The sequence below is a fragment of the Centrocercus urophasianus genome, unplaced genomic scaffold, assembly GCF_019232065.1.
Source record: "Centrocercus urophasianus isolate 14NV4802_14NV808 unplaced genomic scaffold, USGS_Curo_1.0 seq_14, whole genome shotgun sequence".
NCBI classification, from domain to species: domain Eukaryota; kingdom Metazoa; phylum Chordata; class Aves; order Galliformes; family Phasianidae; genus Centrocercus; species Centrocercus urophasianus.
The window spans coordinates 21,220,920-21,244,825 of record NW_024884586.1 but is presented as its reverse complement, the minus strand read 5'-3'; the positions used below and the strand labels follow the sequence as shown (position 1 = coordinate 21,244,825).

Sequence of the window (23,906 nt, the reverse complement as noted above, 5' to 3'; positions counted from 1 at the left end):
GGGCCACGTCTAAGCGACTTTTAAACATCTCCAAGGAAGAGACTCCAGAACCTCTGAGCAGCCTGTGCCACTGCTCCATCACCTGCACAGTGAAAAAGGATGTATCTTATGTACACTGATGAGATCACTACTGAGCCTCCTCCAGGCCAAACAGTCCCAGCTCTCAGCGTTTCCCATAGGAAATGTACCCTAGTTCCATCCCAGTGACCCTTTGATAGATGCTCTCTGGTATGTCCATCTCTTGTATTGAGAATGTCTTTCTTGTAATAGCCTTTAGAAATAAGATTAAGATTCTGACTTTACTTGGTATATAGGTATTCTTCTTGTCTGTACTCTCCAACTGCCCTGTAAGCAGGACTGGCTTTTAGACATCCAATTTCAGAGGAAGGGGAATGGCGCTAGGGATGAGGGAAGTATTTATTCTGAAAGCAAAGAACCTTCACACATCCATTTAAGCAATGCCCTTGATAGAGAGAGAGGATTTAGATGTACTTCAACAGCAGAAGGATTTTTTTTCTTTCTCTTGGGGTAGCTATCTACAGGTTTATTGACGACCCCATGACTAACAGTTGCCATGGTTGAGATGTGTGTCACTTGAGCAATAAGCAGCACCTCAGCTGATTGTTTGCTATTATTCTTCTGGTAGCTCACAGGTCTTGTGGTGAGGAAAGAAATGTCATCTCTTTATGCTGTCTTAATTTGCAAGACAAGATACTTTTAGTGTATTTAATAGAAACGTTTTTCTGAGTAATTGGATACGAACTCTGCAGCCTGATGTAAATCCTGAGAAGCAGTGAGGAAGGAGGAAGTGCTTTGGGTCTATTTATATGACAAAAGTTACCATACAAAGTTTCAGAACTGAGAAGCTGTGGTGCTGCAGACTTCCTGATGATGGCTGCAGAGAGTTCTTTCATTGAAGGAAAAAAAACTCCTTTTCCATTGGCATTCCAATGAGACTCATTAAGGGTGAGTACTGCAGTAAGGAGGTGATGAGCTGTCATTTACTTATTGTTCCAGCTTACAAATTGAACCTTTCTGCTGATGCATGCAAGCCTTACCCAGGTGTCACCCCAGGCAGAGCTGCAGAGCGCTGTCCCTTCTTGCCACAGTGGTTTTGCCTCCTGCCTAAGATATGTAGAGGTTAGCAAGCCCTTACAGTGAATTTTGGATTAAGAAAAAATGCTTTGTTCAGAAAACATGTAAAACTACTGAAAAGTGAACTCCATTATGACTGACACCAAACCTGTACAGTATCTAGAAATTCTGAAGTTCAAGATGAAATCATTGGAAAATAGTTGGGCCACTGGGAGTAATGCTAGGTCTGTGTGTTTGTGCCCAACCTGTTTCCCACACGGTGGTTGCTTATGATATTTCATTGTATTGCAGTCTGTGGATATTAATGGATGCTAATGTCTAAAGAAACAAGTTTATATGAGTCGTTAATGTTACACTGAGGTGAAAGGGGCTGCTAAAACCTGCCGCAAGCCTTAATGCTACCCTGAATGGCTTTTATTGTAATAACTCTTAATCAAGTTTTCCTTGCTCAGTTGCAGAGGGGCAAGCTGCAGATAACCACAGTGCAGTGAGGCAAGAGGTACATTGTCTCACTGTCCTTTGCAGCATGAGCCCAGTCCTTGTGGTGAGGAAGATCAAGGAGGAAAAGGAGCAGAGGCTGCTGCAGATTAGAGCTGAGGGAACAGCTGAATGAGTAAGTAGGAACATGAAGAGCAACAGCACTTCAGTTCTTGTAGTTCCCACTTGTGATTGAAGTCCTGGTTGAAGCGTTCCTTTTTCATATTCCACAATATGCAGTATCCCCAGAACATAACACCATTCTATAATCAATGAATATACAGATATTGTAATTATGAAATATACCAGAGAGCTTGGCTAAGCAGGTTATTATACAAAAAGAGAATAGAGTGCTTACCTGTGTCCTGGGCTCACTGTAAAACTCCAGAGGAGGGATCTCTAGAAGAGATCATTTCCCACTGGTAGCCAGCTCTTAAATGGATCTAGGAGAGGTGCAGCCAGGCTCCACCCCTTCCAGCAGCACAGGTGAATTGCCTTCACCTCTGCTCCTGAGGCTGACTCATTGCTCGCCTCAATCAGAGGTTCAGGCTGTGATTCAGCAGTTCCCATACAACCATACTAGACACTATGAAGAAAATCTACTCTGTCCCAGCTGAAACCAGGCCAGCAGACAAAGCTGGGGAAGTAGCAGGGCGCTGGGACTGCTGTCTCTCATCTAGGTCATCAGCAGTGACATTTACCAGGAACCCATTTACCAGGGACTCATGTCTGTAACCGCTCCAATGCCAAAGGCAGCATATATCCTTGAGGCAGGCAGCAGTTTCTTCTGCTTAAGATGCTTTGCAAGTGGTCTTCAAGCTGCCTGTCTCTATGTAAAGCTCTGGTGCATCCTATGGCACATAGCTAGTTCCTGAATTGCGTGCCTTCAGGGTGTCACTTCTGAGTAATGGCTGACAGTTTGATGATTACAGCATTGATGTCAATGCAAATAGGGTGCCATAAGCCAAAACTGGAGCAGATGTCTCACAGCACGAATTGATTATTTGATACCTCAAAGCTCCAGGTGCGTTTCAAGAGGCAAAGCTGGTGGTTCTGCCGCCATGTTCCATTAATAGAGGTGGTCCCAGGGAAGAACAACATGATGACAATGTGCTATCCTGTCAGTATTACGGAGGTTGAAGTGTTTTTGGAGCTGAGAGTGTGTGTGTGTTTATACAGGGAAGGGGGATCTCAGAGGTGAACAAGGGCTTTAGGATGTGGACCTGCATGCTGTGCTCCTGAACCTGTGGTCTGGCCCAGAAGCAGCTGGAGCCTGGGGGGGGGGAGGGGAGGTAGGAAGGGCAGAGACTGTACTGACAGCACGTAGAGGCTGAAGCACAGGGCAGACAGCATTGTGATCCTCAACCTTCCATCAGTGATGGCCCTTTAAGGATGAACACGAACACTGCCCAGCACAGACCCAGCAGCCACGTGAGTGTCCTGGGTGGGCAGAGCCAGGCTAGCACAAAACCCAAAGTGGGCATATGGAGGCAGGCTGAGCTCGCTGGCTCCTGCTGCTCTGCTCCCTTGCCCTTGGGTGGATGAAGACCTGCCTCCAGGCAGAAGATTTGGGGGAATGTGTGAGAGATGTTCAGCAGCCAAGTGTCCATCTCGCTCTGATTGCTGCCTTGTCTGCTGCAAAGCTGAGTGCAATATCCTGGCTGGCTCTTTCATGGAGGCATTTATGCTTATATTATGACTTTCTGCCTGGTGAGCTCTCTCTGCCTCCTGTTTGCCTGATTTCAGGCTCTCTTTGCTTTTTTTTTTTTTTATTATTTATTTTTTTTTTTAATTCATTTCTTAGTCTGGGATGTGCTCTGTTCTTAATGCATCAGGAAGCCATATGGAACGAAGAAGCTTCATTGTCTGTGCATCAGGGAGGGAATTATTGACTGAGTGCTGAGCAGCCACGTTATTGATTCTGTCCGTAGCCCAGCCTGTGTGCTGCTCGGGTTGACTGTGTCCTTCTGGCTCGCTGCATTTAATCGGATTCTCTGAGCCATTGAGCAGAGGGGGAGAGTTGGAACCAAACCCATCTATCATGTTTGCTTCCAAATCCAGCTCCGTGTCCCCTTCTCCATCCATGGAGCAGGCAGATTCGGATGCTCTAGACATCAGCACCAAAGTGCAGCTGTACGGAGTGCTGTGGAAGAGACCCTTCGGGAGGCACTCGGCCAAGTGGTCCAGGAGGTGAGCTGCGGTTGCTGCAGTGGGATGCGGGGCTGGGTGTCAGCTGAGCTCTCAGGCTCTTGTTAAGCGCCACAGATTTGAGGGGGGAAGCTTCAGGCAGAGCTTCCCTGCTGTCCTGAGCCAGCTTCACACAGGTATGCTTTCCTCTTTGCATGCCTGTACCATATCGTACAGGCACTGCAGGATAACAATAGGGATTCATTTCTTCCACGAGCTCCTTGGGTGCAAGACGGCTGGGTTGGAATGTTTCTGCACATTGGAATGTACCACATTCTTATGCACAACTCTGGTTGTGGTTCCTGGTAGGTATGTGATCTGATGGACTAATTCTCCCTCCTGCATTCTTGGTATGCAGGTCAGTGTCACTCCTGATGGATGTCATTGGCAAGCTGATCAGTTTCAAGACCTGCAGCTGTAAAGCTCCATGTGTTCCCCCTAATATTGCCAGACATTTTCTAACCCAAGATCTGTTGTTACAGTCTTTAAAAGAAGGATAACAGTCCTTACTTTGCTTCTCTAGTTTGATAACTCAGATGAAAATGTGCCAGAAAATCAAATTATTGTTTTCCTTTTCCCCTACCTTTCCCCTGGGAAGAGGCCCAAATTAATTGTTAACAGAAGTCCACAGGAACCCGAGCTGTCTCTGGGGCTGGAAAGTGGCATTGCTCTCGTGGAACTTCACTTTAAACCTGCCAAGATGGCCTGGCTCAATAGGTAGTTAAACGTTGCTGGGGAAGTGTGTGCTTGTGGCCATCTGTGTGATACGTGCAGGTTTTATGCTGTGCTTGCTGTCCTGAAAGAGATGGCCTGTTTTTTTGCTAGAGAGAGGGCTTGTGCTATTGTTCCCTGCTCAGCAAGCATTGATATTGAAATGGATGATATCTGGAAACTGATGTGGCTGTTGGTGAAAACAAGTGGACAAAATAACATAGGGGAAGGTAATTTACTATGAAGAACACATTCTTAAAAGGCTTTCTTCTTCCTAATCAAAATTTCTTAAAGGCAAATGGCCTGGTGCTCTGTCATTATTTATTTAGCGCTTTTCTATTCCTACAAGTCGCCCATCCCAAGCAAGCTGTAAATATTTCAGTAACAGCAAGTGGGAGGAGGTGGGAGGCAGTGCAGGGCAGAGCCGGTGTGGTAGGGTTGCTGTGAGCACAGCAGCTGGTCCTGGGAGAGCAGTGGGGCATTTGGGAAATGGGAGGTGTCTCTGAGGTGCTTGTAGGACTTGGGATGAGGGCTTTCCAGAGCCAGGAGAGCCGACGATGGAAGTGAGAACTGGTCCCAGGATTGGGCTGAGCCTGGCAGTGGGACATAAAGAGGCATTGGCATAGGGCAGATGGGAGTGGTGTGGTGGTGCCAGGTTGTGACTCCCTGTGTCATGTTCTTCTGGGACAGAGGAGATCTGGGGCTGTCCCAGCACATTCAAGTACCTCTGCAGTTGGGTTCTGCTCCATAACACCAATAGGGCACCAGTCAAAAGTACCATGTGCTTGAGATAGAGACTGATAGAGATATCTATCTCTTAGATAGAGACTGAACAGATGACAGTTTGGAGAAGAAGTCCAGACAGAGCATCCAGAGCTTTGGTGGTTGATGATTTAGCAATTGAAATCCCAGACCTGGATCAGAATTGTTGCAATGACCGGGACCTGCCACGTGTGCTCCTGGACTGGTGCCCTGAAACCTGCTGTAGGGCAAGAGCAGCCAGAGTGCAGCAGTTGTAAGGCAAACGCTCACCTCATTTCAAAAACTTGTGCAATGATTAGCTACTTAATCTCGTTAGCCTTCTGTGATACAAAGACAGCGTTTTATCCCCAGAGAGCAGGTATCCCTGCTGGCCGGTATGGATCAGTACAGCTAATCCAGGAAGACCAAATCATCTCCGCCTTCACAGCTGAATCCCTCTGCTTGTCACTGTTGCTCTTATATTCCAGTCTCATTACACTGTCATTCTAATGGTTTCTTGGAGCAGGATCTAACAACAGAGAACAGGTGACCCAAAGGGCTGCCTAATGGCTCTTGCATTCCTTGTGCTGCACGGAGTGAGTGCTGCCTCCTCTTTCCCCTCTGCTGCTGCTCTCCAGGTGCTTAGGATACTACTCAGTTTCCTAACTTCTTTATTCCTCCACCAGCTGATGTCCAGTAGTCTTTCTTATTTATTGCCTGTGGGTTTTTCTGTTACTTACTGTATTTTTTTTAAGCTCCTATTTTTATACTTTTTCATTCCAAATACCCACAGATTCTCACCATGCTCATGAGGTCAGGGGTGTGAAAGTTCACTCATCTGTCAGAGGCACGTCAATCTGGACAGATCAGCGTTCATGGTCTTATTTTGTTTTTCCTCTGGAGCATAATCCGTTATGTGGGGATTATCAGGAACACTGAGTTTCCCAAAAGTATGTAACAAGTGGAGGTTATAACAGAGGTTAAAGCACACTAGATTAGAAATGGTGTGTAGTTCAGTATCAGCATCTTTAGCTGCTTATCAAATGTTTCCTTCGAATCTGTTGACCGTGTCCAACAGCTGTGCCCGCTGCTAAATCTGTAAAATGCCTTATGTCAGTGTCTGAGTTGTGTGCACAGCTCAGCCCCACACCTATTCTGAGATGCTCTTCCTCAACCCCACCTGCTATCACGAGGAAACAGCCTTGCTCCCCTACCTGTGATGCTGGTGAGAGGTGTTTAGGATGGTGCTTCCCAGAACAATTGTGCCCACGGACAGTACATCTCCTTGCCACCTCTTACAGTAACACAGAGTCTGGGCTGGTGCTGCAGGCTGCGCTCCCCTCTATCAGCTCCTCTGCAGTCCCCAGCTGACTGAATACGCCCAGCGCAGAAGAGAACTCGAACCTTGGGTCATGCTGTTCCGTCCAGTGAGATTTTGCAATGCTGTGATCGGGACACGAGGGGGAGCTGGTCAATGTGTGAGAAAGCAGCGTCTTGCTGAGACAGCAAGTGGGCATCTCCACACTGCCGGTGGCAACACAGCAGGTACAGATGAACGGGCAAGGAAAAGAGAAACTGGGGCATACGAATTGCTGCTGCTCTTTGTATGCTCTGAACATTTCTGTGTGTAAATGTGCACATGTTCACGAGCTGTCACGCTTTGAAGCAGGCTCATGGTAGGTCCAGAGCCTGAGCTTGCTGCAGATCTTTTCTATAGAAAGTGCAAAACATTTTCTTTGTTGTTAACTTCTTTAACTAGTCTCTGTCTTTTCAGCTGCCCCTCAGCTTTGTTGAGTGCTGCAGGTATTCAGACTGAATTTAAGTGAAGTCAAATGTCTCTCTCCTGTACCATTGCCTGCAGTGTAAATGCAACATCAATTTTCTTCAAGCAGAGGGACTCTGCTAGGGGAATTTTGAACATCCAAATAAGCTAGAAGTGGTTTTCCTCAACATTACAATGTTGAGGACATGCTCTGGTAAATTACAGGCTTGCTTTACAGGAGCTGTGATGCTCGTGGCTACCATGCAGCATTCATCAGAGCATACCTAAGGCTAACTGTGCAGAACATGGCACATTTTAATGTGACACATATAAAAAGAAATTAAATTTCCTTCCTATTTACAAACGCCAGTGGCAGAAGACTTTGCTAACAGCTCTGCTTAAAAATATCAGTACAATTCATTTCAGCTCCTGAGTTCTCTCATGACAAATGTTTTGCCTTTGAGAGTTGCTCGAGGATGTTGCCTCGTTGCTCTCCCTGCCATATGACTCAGTGTTACAGAGAGAATGCTTCCTTTCTGGCTTATGCTGGCAAGAGGCAATGAGGTGACAGAGGGTGACAGGAAGCTGATGGCAAAAATAAGCTGGTAATTGCTTTTAAAGAGAGAAACAAAAAAAGAGTGGTGGCTCTCTTCCAATAGGTTGAGTCCACTATATGAACTAGACAAAATAGGCACAGGTCAAGATGTCAAAACACTTTGGCTGGGATCCTTTCTTGGGTGCAGACCTCTGTCCCATTTATCTGCCAGTAAATTCTGCTATGGTTTGTCTTCATGCTGCATGCTAGAACTTAGAGTTCACTGTGAAGCACTAGCACCTTTGGACAGAAGTGAGGCATCCCATCTGAAGTTTAGATGGGAATGGTCAACTCTTCACCTTTCAGGTGGACATCTTCTTGTGCTGTGAATCAAGAACTCTGTTCTAGCAGAATTTATTTCTTTTCTGTCCTAAAGGTTCTTCATCATTAAGGAGAGTTTCCTGCTTTACTATGCTGAGAGTGAGAAGAAGAGCTTTGAGAGCAATAAATACTTTAATATCCACCCCAAGGTGAGCAGTGTTTGTGTGGCAGAGGAGGTTATTCTGTTCCTAGGTGTTTGTTGTGTTGTGGGTTTTTTTTGTTTTATTTGTTTATTTCTTTATTTATTATGAGACTGCAAGTGAAGAGGAGGTAAGGCCAAAGAGGCCTCAAAAAAAAAAAAAAAGTGAGAATTGTCAGTTTCTCTTTCAGGCTTCTTACTGGTTCATCAGATACATGGCCTTAATTCTTCCCTTAATAGTAAATGTGTCCCCTGGTTTGCATGATTTCCTCATCAACTGATTTTGTGAGAATACAGTTGGCAAAGGCAACCAGTTTTGCTGGTTGTTCCTAATCTGTACTAACCTGTGCAAATGCTGTTAAGCTCTTCTCAAGAGATCACCTATTCATTGAAAAAACAGATTCCACACCTGAGTTCTAGCCCTCAACCTTTTCTCCAAGCTGGGTGCAGGGGAGCAGTCTTTACCCCCTTTCAGACACCACTTGGAGGTGGGTGTGTCTGGTGGTGGTGATGGGAATCCATCTGCTTTTCAGGAGCTGTGCCTATTGCCTCTCTGGAAAATACAAGGCAGGTCAGGGTCCCACAAGTGGCCAAGGGTGGCAGCTCAGTTCCTGATTAGTTGTAAGCACTATACTTGAATTTGATGACTGATTGGAGTGCTCTGGTTCATCCCCAGGGTGTCATACCCCTGGGGGGCTGCATTGTGGAACCCAAAGAAGAGCCCAATATGCCTTATGCCATAAAGATCTCTCATGAAGACTTCCATGTAAGTAGTCTTCTTTTTTATGTTCTCTAGGTAAAAACAAAAGCAGTTATTGTGGATGAGCTAAGCTTAATTTTTCCACCCTGTCAATGTATGCTTACTCTCTCTGGGCAAGCCCTCCTGTGAGAGAGGGTGGCTTCACATCTCAAGTCCCTTCAAATCTTTGCTACTGCTCCTGCAGTGACAACCAGCAAGGAAGCTTCCTCTTTTGGCAGCAGCTCTTGGTATACTAGCAAATCAGTTGATAGAGATTTGGGAACCCGAGAGCTCATTTCTCCCTATTCCCCTTCCCTGCCACTTTATTCTTGCCATGACTGCTTGCTGTGTGTATCTCCTTCCAAGCAAGAATGACATTTTTAGTCCCATATGATGCCTCCCATGGAGGTGAATGTCTCCTTCTGCCATAGCAGTGCCCAGTCCATGCCCTGGGCACACAGGCATGGAAGGCACCAGCCTACTAATCTTTCTGTTGTTGTTTGTTTTATTTTCCCCCTCCCTTGTTCTAGGGTAACATCGTTCTAGCAGCTGAATCAGAGTTTGAGCAGGCTCAGTGGCTGGAGATGCTGCAGGAATCTGGAAAAGTGTAAGCTGCTTTCTATTCCTTCTTTTCTTGGATCTGCTCTATAGATATTTGTGGCTGCCATGGCCTAAGAGCCAACTCAAGCTCAGGCACTCCTACCAGTGGCTCTGTATGTGTGAAATCCTTCACTGTGCCATTTCCTCCTTGCTTCCAGTAGTCTTCTAAGCAGAGATCCCTTCCCTGTCACTGTTCTTCTAGGCCACTGGCCAAAGTACACCCTTGACCTCCACATCACCTATTTAGACAGTTCTGCCTCCAAATAGCGTGAATCCCTGAGGGGCCATACATTGTGTCCCATCTACTCATCCCCCGTTACGCACATGATTCTTATTAAGCTGTTAAGTAGAAGGAACTAGGGCAGTACAAGTGCCCTGTGGACCATGAAGTGCAAAGCATCTCTAGAAACTGGTTGTGGACGTGCACAAATGAGGTAAAATGCAGGCAAAGCTGGTTAGATGTTTCTAGTGCTGCAAAAGGATTGGAATAGAGGATGATTGTGCTGGATAGTAAGTGGAGTTGATATACATACGATACAATATTGAGGGCTTTTTCTTTCTTTTCTTTTTTTTTTTTTTTTCATAAGTATATTATAAAGGCACTTTCTACTTGTTCCAAGAGTCTTCCTGGCCCTTTACAGTGCTTCAGGTAACGTGTCATTTTCTAAGGAAAATTTGCGTGGAAGTTGCAGGCAACTTCAGGTTACAGATAGGAATACATCTTGTGAGGCTAAGGAGGGAGCACTGAAAACATGAATCTAATAAAGAGACCCATTATAGGCTGCAGCCATTTTGAAACTCTCCATGTAATTATATGATAAACTCTCCCTCCCTTGTTTCAGTTGTTTGCTGGTGGCTTCTCTGGGCCCAGATTCATCCTACATCAGAGCTCATCAGTGGAAAAACACATTCACACCCACGTGCTCTCACTCAGGATGAAGAGGTCTACCTGTGGGCACAACATCACCTTTTAAATTAGCATTCTAATTTCCTCTGCGTGTTGGAAATATCCTAAATGCACGTTAGTTGGAAAGAAACCCAGCTGTCTGCAAGGAGCTCAGGGCTTGGGCTGCTGGAGGTGTGAGGTGCCTGGGGTGATGTGTGTTTAATATATTTGTCTTGCTTCTGTCAGAGACAAGGCACAGGTTGCACTGAAACGTTTTATAAGAGATTCAAATGGCTCACAAAGAGGCCTGGTGCAGAAAGGCTTACAGGCATCTAATTCATAAGCTCCCTTGTGATTTAACTAAGAAGACAAAACTTCTGAGCAGTTATTGCTTTTTCTGTGCATGCACCTATAAAAATAGATTTGGATTAATTTTACATGTACATTTAATGTATTTTATCTGTGTAGCTACTGTTATCTAATGGAAAATCTATAGAAGTGAGCAGAGCAGTGAACTCAATTTCTAGTTCTGTTTCTGATTTGTGTGTCTGCATCCTTGGTTATTTAGTCTCTGTATTGAAGCCTACTCTGTCCATCAACTCAGTCACTAATGGGTATCTGCTCCACAGGCTTTTTCTGCAGCTTAGTTTCGTAATGTTTTCAAGAGACCTTGAGATCCTCTGGTCAATGGTACTACAGTAATGCAGGCTATTCTTTGAATATGCCTGCTTCTTTTAACTTTCCATACCTGCCAGCTTCTCATCTGGCTTTTATCTCTGATCCCTCAATGCTTTTACAGGGAGAGGCACTTATCTCAGAGTAGGGCCAGACACCTAATTCTGGTGGCTTACCAATTTAGTGGAGAAATTGATTTGCTGCAAGGTGGATGGATGATGGATACCAGGAAGGCTGAGGATAAAAAACTGTGAGAAGAGGCCAATAAATAGTTAACGTTTGAAGTGGAAAATTGGCTAAAATAGTAATTGGACAATGGAAGACAATCTCACCAGCAAATTGAATGTTAGCTGAGTTAAAAGCTAAAATTTGGTTCTGAAGTCTGTCAGGATCCATTTATTGTGTTCCAAGTACAGCATATTGCAGCTGGAGCACTTAAGACTAAGCTTAGTACAGCAATCTCTGAAACACTAGAGGAATGTTTGAATAGCTGTGCTGTGCTGAAGCACTGTTCCTGTAAACTTTCTGCTATTGAGTGTCAGGAAAATTTCTAAGTCACTTGAGGAGAAGAATTTAGAGAATTGCCATTCCCACTGAGAGTGTGCTTGAATTCCTTGATAAGATGGCTGGGCTGAGTCCCTCTGTCTCTCTTTGTGGGACTCTTAGATCTCTTTTATTGTCTGCTTTGTGTGTGCTCTCCCTAGGACCTGGAAGAATGCCCAGCTGGGAGAAGCCATGATTGAGAGCCTGGAAGCCCAAGGACTGCAGCTGGCCAAGGAGAAACAGGAGTATGTAGGTAGGAAACTCTTACTTCTAAAAGCTGTAAAACCCAAAATAGTCATTTGGCCTTTCTGGAACTGTCAGCTCAGTCAAGCCAAGCAGCTATAGTATTTTACTGATGACTTTTACAAGGTGAAGCTTTTGAATAGCCAGCAGCTAAGGTTCTGGTTCTGAAGGGAATTAAAAAGTTAAGGTAAGATCCAGACATCAGAGTCATCAGATGAAAGGAAGAGTGTGCCGTGGCCAGAACTCTGCAGTCCTGCAGCTCCTGCTGACTGCCCTGTGCAACTGTTGGGATGTGCTGGTCTCATCTGCTCATTAGGCTACCAGCCAATACCTCTCTGTCCTGAATTAAGTAGGACTGGTGTTTCTGAGCTTGATCAGAGCGTTTTATACATGGTTGTTTTGGGTTTTCTTTTCCCCTTAGATCTTTCTTTGTCTATGTCTGCTCAGTCTTTGTCTGCATTTTCCCCACGTTGTTCATGCTGAAACTGGGAGCATTTTCAGGGCCTTGTTTGTGGTGTCTTATGGCTAATTTCTATTACTGTGTCTGTGGGCAATGGTGAGAGCAGTTTCTCCAAGTGAACATGGAATAATTTAGGTTGGAACATACTTCTGGAGGTTAAATACTGCAGTCTCTCAGAAACCATTCTCTGGACAGCAGTATGCTGGGTGCTCTGACTGCCCTAGGAGGTGAAGCTGCCACTCTCCACTTGCTATAGCAAGAGCAAAGGGAGAGCAGCCTCTTCAACCCAGATGCCTCCTAAGCTAGGCAAAGCATTCTGCAGGGTAGGTGTAGAACTCCTTCTAGGCTGTGAGCTGATGGTCACATCATCCATCCTATAGCAAGTCCAGTGCTTTGCTTAGGCAGCCTGCAGTAGGTGAGTTAGTGACACATCAAACTGTCTCCTGCTGTCTATTGTTAACCATCAGGCTACTGACCAAGGGTGATCTCCATAAATCATCTCGTATGTAAACTATGATCACTGTTACATATCAAGACATGTTGTCATGTGTGAGCTGATGGATAGATAGCTCATGTGTGAGACAGGCAGGGAGCAGTGGCTCCACGCCTTACACAGAGATAACAGGGAGCACTGACAGGAGAACCTGGAGAGATAGGCAGGAAGTTAGAAACAGGAAAGTTTTATCAAAGCATTGTTTTGCAAATACCAGAGCTGAATAAAGAGCTTAAGGCCAAAGTATGGTAAAAGACAAGATGATACAGCAGCAATTGAAAACACATCCTGTACAAAGCAAGATATTTGAAGTGCAAAATACATACTTCACTGGTTTATTTGGTCTGTGATGACAAGATTATTCTTAGCTGGTGATTTTTCACAGTTACTTTCCTTTGAGGGCAGCTGTACGTTTACTCCTATTTGAGTGCTGAGTTTTCTGCCTCATTAGCCTCATCTTCAGTGGTCTGTGTCCATCCTGTAGTTACGTTTTGAGGTCAGGCACTGCTGCTGGCAGCAGGTCAATGCTCTTTGGAGAACACAGATATTGTCCTTCATCCCTGCTCTGGAGAATTCCGAGTCCCCTTGGGTTCCCTTCCATATACCCTTATCCACTTGGGATCCGGGTTTCCCTTTCAGTCAGGGTTGTTGCTGAAGCCCCTCAAGCCTTGGACGTGGCCTCACCTAGGAGAGTTTGAAAGAGTGTGAGAGTCTCTGTGTATCTCTAATTCAGCTGTGTGGACTCCTGGCAAGCAGAAAGAGGATGGAAGTGGGCAGAAAAGCAGCAGTGACTGCCAGCAGGGCTTTCGCAGCATAAAGGTTAGTGTTGGCATGAGGAACACTGCTATGGGAAGGCAGTAGAGGTCTGTGTATCTCCCAGCAGTTGTAATCCTGCCAGGATACCAGGATATCCTCTCTGATACCAAGGAAACTGGTAGCAAGGTAAACCATCCATAGATGTCAACTTTATATGCTTTATGAAGGACCCTATAGACCTTTGCCTTTCTAGGTAAAGTTATTCCACTGATTTTACTAAAGATCTAGAGCATCTAGGCAGGTTTAGTAAACTGAAATCTTTGATTGCATGGGCAATGGTTTTCCCCATAATTCGAATCTTGTAGTATGTTTTAGAGCCGTTTCTTGACTCGAGGGAAGCTGGGAGACCTTCTCCCACTTGAGCCTGGAGGGGTTAATGCAGAGGGTGCTGGGAGGGTAAGGATGGGGCACTGGAATGTATGAGAACAGCCTGCTACTGTGCTGTGAGCGACTCTGTGTGTTGCTTAGCCCTTCCATGCCTTAGCTTCCTTGTGTGTGAAGCAGAAAGGAGGTTGTTTTCTTAAGTCAGCTAGAGACTGGCAGAGGTTAGTTCATTAATGTTTTCATTAAGGTTTTAAAAAACCTTGGGAGGAGCTTTTGGAAGGAGTACACAGCAGTAAGATTGTTGAGTTTATTAAGTTATTTGGCAGGAGGAAAATTATAGAACATCCCATTAGTGTAATCTCAGCCTTTGGAGTCTCTCAGAAAGATAAGCACAGAGCAATAGGTAATGCATATACAAGTTCCCAACAGTCAGTACTTCTCACACATAAACATCCCTGGGATAGAAATTGCATTTGTCTGCAATTTGGCCTCTATGCATGCATATGTTTGCAGATAAACTGATGGAAGAAACAGAAGAGTTGTGTCTGCAGAGGGAGCAGAAAGAGGTGGGTGTTCCTCACAAGCCAATTCCATTCAGCTCCCTTGGGGTGGGGCTGGGAGACTGGAAGTAGTGTGGAGTGCTCTCCTGCCTCTTCTCTTGGTGCAGGAATTGGAACGTCTGAACCAGGTGCTGGAGGCAGAGAAGCAGCGGTTTGAAGAGGTGGTACGGGAGCTGCGGCTGGAGCAGGAGCAGATCAGGCGGTGAGGGCTTGAGCTGGGCACGCAGGAGAAGGACACCAACTCCTCACTTGCTGGGAGTGCTGGTGAGGTTGGGGATCAAAGCAACGGGTAAAACTCATTGGTTTTGCCTATATATGAAGGAGATAAATGCAGTATTGACCAAAACAGGAATGGCTGATGTCTTGCATTTGATGCTGTTGATTGACCAATAGAATGCATCCTAGTTTCATTTGCTGTTCAAGACTCCAGCAACCTCATTTTCGAGAAGCTGAGACATAAGCAAACCCTGGGTTAATTGAGGCTGTATAGCAACAGGCAGATGTCAGAGGATTTCAATGACAAGACCAGTTTTATTCGCACCAGCCCCATGGGCTCCAGACATCTCAGCCAGATTTTGCACACATGGATGAATGGGTGGAGGTTGAAGTTGCCTCACTAAGAATAATTTTGTCTTTTTGAGAGCAACACTGCAGAATATTAGCAAGAAATGTCTATAGAAGGGGAAAGATCTAAGGGCCCTAGCTAAGAGCTAAGGGCAAATTCTGAGTGTTGAAATGGCATTTTTCTTTTTCTTTTCTTTTACTCCCAAAACAACATCTCAGAAAAGCTGGAGTGGTTTTTATAAGCCTTTTTTGTTATCATAGATATACGCCTGTTTACTCATGCCTGCTGTCTGTGCTCTGCAAGCTGTAATCATGGTCCTGCCCTCACAAGCGAAGCCCGTAGGGGATGGTTTTTGCTCCACTGGGAGGCACAGCTCATTTTCTGGATGCCTGTAGTTTGTCCAAGGTGTGGTGCTTTCTGGCACACTCCTGCCTGGAATTCCTGCTTCTCGAGGACTGCCTGCACCAACCACCAGTAGCAGGTCCTGCAACTGAAGTCCACAGCCTGTGCAGTCTGAATGTGGTTTGTGGGGCTAGCATTCCCCTACCATAGCTATCACCATTTTTCCTTCTTTAGGGAGCTAGAGCTCACAGCCCGCTCCCTTAATGGAGTGGAGCAAGAAAAGAAAGAGTTGCGAAGCCTGACTCAGTCCTTACAGAAAAACCTGGAGGTGAGTGACCACTTGTTGCTTCTGAATGGCAGCAGTCTGTGAGGAGTTACCAGGACTGAACGCACTGCTGTCCTGTAGCATGAACCTAATCTGTTAATGTCAAAGTCAGCCCTGGGCAGATGAACTGATTCTTTCAGTAGCTGATATGAAGGCCAAAATTGTCTTCAGAAAAGGATTAGAAGTGGCAAAGAACCCAGTAAACCACATAGCTATTTGATTTTTGAACAGTAGCTCCATAAGCCCTGGTAGAAATTAGAGCAGCAGAGAGGTATCTTTGCTCACAGGCTGAAGCATTGTTCCCAGAGAACTGTATACGGAGTGCTGATGTGTTAAACCCTTTTATTTACTTGGTGTTGTTCTGATGGAGAGGAAAAGAATGACTTTTCTAAATGCATATAGTTTTTGTGAAATTTCAGCCTAGCTAGCTTGCTGAAGGCAACCAACTTTAATCCTACAAATTAGTCCAGAAATCAATTGCTGATGTCCAAAATCTGGACAGGATTTCAGGATGTTCCTCCTGAAATCTTCTCCTAACCACAGTTATGGGTAGGAGAAAAAGATCTGAATGGTTAGGGAAGGAGCATTTGTACTTCAGCTATACAACAGACCAAACACTTTGCAGCATGGTACATCCTATTGCCTTGTATTACCTGTTTTTAACCTGAATGAGGAACGTGGGTGTAAAGATGGAAGAACTCAATAATGAGGAGCCAGACAGAAAAAGGAGCAGAAATATAAGACCTGGTTGACGCTCACAGTTTCTGCCCTTCTTCAAGGAGCTTTCCATGGAAAAGCAGCAAATGTTGGAGATGTTGGAAACAAATGAAAGCCCACCTTCAACCAGTCCTAGCGAGGAGAAAAGCCCCAGCTGGGGGTTGCACTGCAGCCTGCAGCAGATTGAAGAGAGGATGCAGCAACTCCTGGAAGAGAAACTTCTGGCAGAGAAGAGGTGAAATGGGGACAAAGGCTCTTACAGTGGTGACAGGGATGTGGATTGAGATGCTTTCTAGTGGGAAAAGAGGTAGTTTTTTTCTCCTCACAGATGGGAGGCAATCAGAAAGGGAAACCAGAAAGCTAGGGTCCCCTCAAAACTCTTCCCATGTTTACCCTAGGGCCTAAAAGAAGGTGAAATCCCTACTTTCAACTTCTGGATGTGGTAGAGAGAAGAGGACAGATCTAACCACGATCAGGATTTGTGGTGCCTCATGCTGTGGCTGTCTGCTGCCTTTCTTTTAGGTTGCCAACACAAAGCAAGGTTGAGGAACTGCCCACATGGCTTTTTCCAGCCATGCCTGCACTACTGAAGTGAAAATGCAGACAATGCTGCCTTTAGCACCCCTTTGCTCACGGCAGCCTGGTAGTTACACATACCCCTACTCAATACCTAGGCCCTTCCTCTGTGTGAGTCATATTGGGTGGGATGGTGGGATTCTTTCTCTCTTTCATGCTCCAGGATGAAGGAGAATGAGGAGCGGTCCCGAGCCCTGGAGGCGGAGCGAGAGTTTTACTCTTCCCAGTCGCAAGCGCTGCAGAACTCACTCTCAGAGCTGACTGCGGAGAAGCAGCAGACAGAGAGAGACCTCAAGGTACTGACTATATGCATCATGCATTGCTATCCCTGGGCCCTGACTTCCTTCTCTTTCATATCATCTCCCATCAAAAGAGAGATTTGTTCTTATTCTGTGGTAAAAACTCTCTGTTTGCTATGCTTCATATCACAGTTACACATGAGGATGCCACACTGTATCTGTGTAGCACTATTATTTATTTTCTCATTCTGATGCTGATTAACCTATTCAGTAAAAATTATTTCCCTTTGTTCATGTGAAAGCATCATCTAAAGATGAAACTGGGGCAATAATACAGGACAGTAGATGCAGTCAAGAATGAAGGTTACTTCAAATGCTAGTATAGAAATTGTCCCAGTCATGAGAGAAACGGTGATCTAAACAAAGACAATTGGACAAAGTCATGTTGTTTTATTTTAAACTAAGAAAAGTGTAAGTAGTTACTGGCTGTTTGACACTCAAAACCCTTCTCCAAATATTTTGTCCAAAAGTAACCCCTGTCTCATCTTTTTCCTGCATTTCTAAGAAGTTTTTATCCTTCAACATTCCAGCTGGCCATACTAAAGCTAAGTTGACCTAAGTTTGTATGAGTTATGCTTGTTTACTAAGCTACCACTTCACCCCTTTTTTTCCTAATTTTTACTGTATTTTGTTTCTGAAAATAATTACTGTCCACCCCTTTGTGGGAACTGACTGCCTTTGTTTCAAGTCTATTTAGGATGGAAGGATGTCCTGTTCTTGTTCAAATTCTTCCATAAGTATGAATTCAGGTGCTGGAGTACTGTTTGACTTCGTGTTGTTCATAAGATGAGAGGGCAGCTGTGAAAAGGGAAGTCAGAATAGAGAATTGCTGAAATATCTGTACTTTTAGTTCTGTCTGAAGATCCAATAAACAAATTTTGTCTTATTTCTATTGGTTTTCCTGACTGTTAATCTTTCATTGGGTCTCTTGCAAACCTGTTGAGTTGCAGGAGGCTTACTGATACACAAGCTGTTTTCAGGAGCATTTGTTCTTTTCGTCTTCCTCAGGCTGAGGTGAAGGTGCGCATGGAACTGGAAAAGAGACTGAGGGAAGCTGAGGAAGCATTGCAGAGCTTGGAGCAAGGCTTAAATTCTTTGGATCGTAACAAGGAGAGGGAGGAGAAGATGAAAGCAGATGTCAGTAATCTGAGAAGTAAGTCTGTCATCCATCTTCTCTGCTGATGAGTGGTCCCCAGGAGGAAATATTTCTTCCCATCTTCCCAGACTCAAAAAGTGGTTCCCAAATTAGTAAGGCTGCACCTGGAGTGCTCTCCCAACTCTTTGTGCCTTAACCTCACCATCCTTTGGAGGAGTCACAGTATGTTGTGCATCACTTGATGCTTCACCCTCAAAGGAGTACAGTGTTGCTCCATACTTCCCTATGTAGTAGAAGACAAACCTACGGGCAGAGAGAAGTGTAAAGGCTTCCCAAAGAGTCAAACAGGGAAGCTGTGGCATAGCACACGTTGCTCAGTCCTCCTAGGTGATTGCTGCAGCCCTCCACTGCTAATATTTGCTGCGCTATTAGAAATCCCTGTGTGTTCATGGCACATCTGGATGTGTCCATGACAGTGTTGCCAGCTCCTCCCTTTCTGCAGTTTAAGACTTAACTGGTTCTAGTATTTCTTCAAGGAAAGCATGCCCAACAAGGCTTCAGAGCCCTCTGTGATGACAGAGTTGAGAAGTTGTATGATAATATCAAAGAGAGTAAGCTGCCTTTCTGCAGTTACATCATTAGCAGATGTGGGAAAGACAAAAGGAGAATGGATGATTGCTACTCTTTCTCTAGTTTGAGTATGGCACCAGAGGTTTCTGTCATTCTGAATTTGATGATGTCTTGGTGCTTAACAAAATGTTGTTTGTGAAGATCTAAGGAAGTACTGAACATCATCCCCCGACTCACTGAGTGTAGTCCCTTCTGGCAGGTTCACTGCTTGCAGTGTCTTTCCCATCACTGCTCACAGTGGTATATTCTCTTCAGAGTTCTTCGAAGAGTGCATCCGCAATGCCGAGCTGGAGGCCAAGATGCCTGTGATCATGAAGAACTCTGTGTACATCCACAAAGCTGCCACTCGTCGCATAAAGAGCTGCCGCCTTCACCGCCGGAGAGCCAGCGCTTCATGGAATGACTGTAGGTAGTGGGCAGCTTCTTCCTCTGTGCCCTGCAGGAGCAGATGCATGCAGATGAGGCTGAAAGAGCAGTAAGATCTGCAAGTGTGGTTCACAATGCATAGTTCTTAGCAGTACCATGCAACTATAGGCTAACCTGGGGTTTTGCTATCTGAAGAGCAGGCAACAAATCTGCACAGTTACCTGTCTCTTTGTGTATGTGGAAAAGTATGCAGTAACTGCTGGGATGCCTCCTAGTCTCTACAAAAAAATATGCTCAAAGCTGACTTCCTTTGTGATTAAGCATTCACATGGAGCTAGGTTGAAAGGGACATCTGCATAATGTCTTGCCTAGTCCAGTACTCAAAATGGCTGTCTTTGAGGTCAAATCCATTTTTACAGCACCATAACATTGGAAAGAGGTAAAGCAAAGGACTTACAAAGCAGAAAAATGCTGTCAGCATTTTCCTTCCCTGAAAACATTAAGGTGAAGCTGTTGGTGCAATGGTTAGTTCACCCCTGGCTAGGGCTCTTGGTCGTGATGATTGCATGGCTCAGGTGCTCTCTTGGCTTTCCTTGATTTGTCCCCTTGACTGAATGTGCTGACCTTTTTGTGCTGCTCTTGTTTCAGTGAAGCAGTCCCAGTCCTTCATCATCTCACATGCAGAAGCTGAAAACATCGAGGAGCTGAAAGAGGCAGCCAAAAGACTGAGCCGTCACCAGCACTTCCGTGAGACACTCTATCAAATCATGAGATCACACAAAGATTCATCATCAGGGGATGAAAAGTGACTCTTGTTGAGAGGGGACTTCTAATCTCAACTTGCCATTCAGCTCTGCAAACACTAAGCAGTCAGGCATTAGGGTTCAGAAGGGAGTTGCGTCCTTTGGTGAGGAAGATGGTGGGAAGTTGTGTGTAGGCAGTTCCCTCAAGTAGTGTTGCTGCTTTAGTTTGGATGCTCTCTGTGGTCTGGCAGACCTTCCTTGCTGATGACTCTGGGTCATGCCTTTTTGCTTCAGCTGCTTACGTTAAGCCATGTTTTGTCAAGATACTGCAGCTGGTGTTAACGTGAAACACTGGCCTTAGCTTAGGAAGTGCCTCTTCTTTGCTGCCTAGTCTACCTGCTAAAAACAGGTGCTTCTGAGAAATCCTTCCTCAGCCACCCAGCTACACTCAGCAGCCACCCAACTACACTCAGTGTAGCCACCCCCAGCTGGCACAATTTAACCTGTTCTACCTAATGTCCTCTAGGAAACTGCCTCCTCAGTATAGAGCATAACATCAAATACAAGGCGATCTTATGCTGCAGCAACATTTTAAGTAGAGAGAGAACAGCGCGAGGTGAAGCCAACCTGAGGATTCTCCCCATGGCAGGGGAGATGGAACTACATGATCTTTAAGGACTCTTCCAACCTAAGCTGTTCTACAGTTTGCCTCCAAAAGCATCACGTGCAAAGATCTCCTAGAAAACTCAGTAGCATCAGTGCAAGGTGGAGGGAAGGCTATGCTGTGCTGACTGTAGGCAGAACATCCTGGGGACACTTTTTCATCAAGACAGCTGACTATGCTGCTGTCAGGAGGAGGAGAAAAGGTCTGTGCAGAAAATGGTAGGCAAGTTCAGTGTGGAGTAGCCTTGACTCTGATGGTTTCCTCATCACCTCAGGAAAACAAGCTTAAGGACAGGTGAGTGGAGTGAGAACTGTTCAGCAATGACACCTACTACCATTTTGCAAATTAAATGTTGTCAGCAGCAAGAGGTTAGGGCTGAGGAGTTGGGGAGATCCACTTCAATGTGTACTGCAGCAAATAGCCCTTACCCAGCACTTTGTACTGCTCTCTGCCAGTCCTTTTAATTGCAGCCCAAGCTATCATGGTCTAGCCTGGACCTCCAGCAAGCCAAGGCTGGAATGGGAGAGGTCCTGTGTACAGCTTAATCAGAAGTGGGCTCCTGGCTGGCCTGTGGTCTCTCCTCATTGTTCACCATGAGGTTGTCACAGTGGAGTATTTAGACTGGAGTTGGTTACCTTGTGTTTTACATGAGAGGAATGGCTTTGTTGTACAAATCTCTCCTTTATAAAAGCAGCTGGCTAATAATTATCCACACTATAGTAACTGCACTGCTTAGTGCTTACAGAGCACATGGCAAGCACGCTCAGTGATACTTGATCCCTGTGATATAAGTCAGAAAACAGAGATGTAAAACATACAAAGGTGATGATGCTAAAAGCAGAGCTTGCTTAGGGCTTAGCTGCCAGAGTACTGGGGCTCTTAGGTCTGTACCCCTGGGTATTACATGTGCCCTTTTTGTCAAGTGACTGGGGTGGCTGTTTGCATATTCAGGCTTTGTTTCTGGGCACCAAAGTCATTCCCTTCCAATCCCGCGCTGCTTCTAGGGTGAACTTAGGGGTGAGATAGGGAAGGGACCTTATCCTGTTGTCATCCATGGGAGTGGCACTGATGCTGGTGGAGGGTGCAAAGTGTGATATGCTGAGAGCTTCTAGAGGGGACTGTGTGACCAGAGGATAAGCACTGAAGGCATGGTCTCTCCATTTCAGCCACTTATTGACCACTGTCCTCCTGCTAGATAATGGGATGCTTTAAAAAGCCAGAGGGCTCATCACAGAGGGCTGCTAGTTTTACAGTGACAGGTGATGGGACAGGAGAATAAAATTTACATCCCTCCTTAGCATACCTGGCCTTTTTGTGCTTTTCCTATTCCAGCTTGCATGCTAGAAGGCCAGAAATTAATTCTGGTTCCCAGAAGGTTGAAGAGTTAAGAAACAAAAGCGGAGCTGGTTTTCCCCTTTGCATTGTCCTATCAAACTCTCAGGCTATTTTCCAGTTGCAATTTTTTTTATCATGTAATACTGGAAGATGCAGTGAAAAGTACAGCCAGAATGTGTACCTGTAATCAAGGCAGTTAAAAAAACCACTTGGTGGCTTGTGAATGCAACACTTTGATCTATTACAATCAGATGCCACAATATCATAATTTACAGAAGTATTGTACTCAGGAGGTAGTCACATCTGATCTTCCTTTACTGCATATTGACAGCAATAAGTAAATAAAAAACGGATACCAGAGTGAATTCCTATGTGTTCTTGTCACACTGTTACTGAAATGAAGTTAAATTGCCTCTGCAGGAGTAGAGACAAATTGTTGTGACATGCTCATTTACTGCTAGGGTACTTGCTGTGCTTCACTGGGTTGCTGTATGAGCTGAGCATCATCTCTTGAAGGACAGTGTGCAAAATGCTTTCACCCTTGCCACCCGCTTCCACTTTATTTACTGGGTTGAGCCTCTGCACTTTAAAATGCAAATAATGCTAAATCCAGGATATATCAAATCTAAATCAGAAATCTCATGCAGCTTGCTGGCTTCAGGTAAGCAGGTGGAACCAAGCCATGCCCTCAGCTACCTGTGGCAAAGTTTTTTCTATCAGCTGTTCTTTGCTGCAGACAATAGCCCTGTTAGCCCTGACCTCATAAGTACCCTGGGAGTGTCTTCTCACCTAGGAACCTCTCTTCTCTCTGAAGACTTTCCCAGTTGACTCTTTTAGAGCTCTGTTAAAACAGTGTTAATGTGTGGACACTGCCAGCCGTAGTATCTGTGTCTTCTTACCTACTTGTACACAACAAGAGCAGTGGCTCCTGCTCAGGCTGTGCTAAGGGTTAATTTAGTCCTCCATGTGAGCAGCAGGAAGCCCCCAGGCTGTTTCACTGCTTGGTGTGGAAGTGTTGTTTGCTTTGTGGACAGGAGTTTTGGAGCTCCACTGGTACTCGCTGCCTCAGGGCTTTGCTATTGCCTAGAAGTAAATGGCAGAGAAAAGAAGGCAGCACCGCCCCACCATCGGTGTTTGCTGCTTTGAAAGCAGAGAAAGCAGATGAGAAATGGAAACTGCCTTCAGGGTCAGAAGTCAATAACAGAGGGTGAAATGTCACTGGTGTTAGAGCTGCTGTGCATAAAGTATGAGGGATGCTGGCGGTAGTGATCCTCAGCTCTGGAGCATGGATTTTTATCTCAAGATGGTGGGCCGGTTTTCAGCTTGGTATTGGTTCTTTGGAGGAAGGATAACAGGTTTTCACTAAAATGCTGTTTTGGTTGCTTTTTCATTCAGGTGCTTCCCGTGGCAAGTGAATGGACAGAGGGTGGCTCATGCTGTGCCTTGCAAGGAGAAGCGACTGTATGGGTGGGAGGAATGGTGGTGCCGGGGGACTGGCTGTGGTCAGACACTGCAGCGTGGCCATGATGGTCAGAGGTGGCCTTTCCCTCATGATGGGGCTGTGCTGTTCTGCTGCCTGCACCTCTGGGCTCTTCTGCCTGCCTGCTCACTCAGAGCCTCAGTGCCTTTCTGCCCACCAAGATAATGTTTCCTATATTAAGTAACTCCTTTCCTTCTTACTGTAGGCTTAACTGTAAAGCCGGAATGAGGAAAGATCCCGCTGAGGATTCAGACAAGTCTGTGAATCCTTTCTGCTCCTCTTTCCACTAGCATTGAGTACAGGAGGTGCTACAGTGCTGGGACTGGCATCTCTTTTTCAGCCTTGGCAGGTTTGCTACTTAAGATGAAGAAAAAAGACAAAAGCCATTTTGTGGAGGTAGC

At 45.4% G+C, this 23,906-nt stretch overlaps 1 protein-coding gene across 4 annotated transcripts; it reads left to right on the top strand.

Moving 5' to 3' along the window:
• Nucleotides 1–878: 878 nt before the first annotated feature.
• Nucleotides 879–22,380, top strand: PLEKHD1 (pleckstrin homology and coiled-coil domain containing D1). 4 transcript variants are annotated; one of them, XM_042814771.1, is made up of 14 exons: nt 879–966; nt 1,548–1,708; nt 7,945–8,038; nt 8,705–8,794; nt 9,298–9,374; nt 11,633–11,724; nt 14,321–14,373; nt 14,475–14,569; nt 15,509–15,602; nt 16,379–16,551; nt 17,056–17,188; nt 18,200–18,344; nt 19,173–19,322; nt 19,932–22,380. In XM_042814771.1, the coding sequence occupies exons 4-14, from the start codon at nt 8,756–8,758 to the stop codon at nt 20,090–20,092; spliced, it is 1,212 nt and encodes a 403-aa protein (XP_042670705.1). In that variant the 5' UTR covers nt 879–966; nt 1,548–1,708; nt 7,945–8,038; nt 8,705–8,755; the 3' UTR covers nt 20,093–22,380. The 4 variants fall into 4 exon arrangements, with proteins under 4 accessions (XP_042670705.1, XP_042670706.1, XP_042670708.1 ...); XM_042814772.1 differs by lacking the exon at nt 1,548–1,708; XM_042814774.1 differs by lacking the exons at nt 879–966; nt 1,548–1,708 and adding an exon at nt 3,614–3,762.
• The last annotated feature ends 1,526 nt before the right edge of the window (nt 22,381–23,906 follow it).

Coding starts and splice junctions, on each gene's coding strand:
- PLEKHD1 (XM_042814774.1), top strand. CDS start 3,614: ATGTTTGCTTCCAAATCCAGCTCCGTGTCCCCTTCTCCATCCATGGAG. Junction 14,374..14,474: donor TGCAGAGGGAGCAGAAAGAG/GTGGGTGTTCCT, acceptor CTCTTGGTGCAG/GAATTGGAACGTCTGAACCA. Junction 17,189..18,199: donor AGACAGAGAGAGACCTCAAG/GTACTGACTATA, acceptor CGTCTTCCTCAG/GCTGAGGTGAAGGTGCGCAT.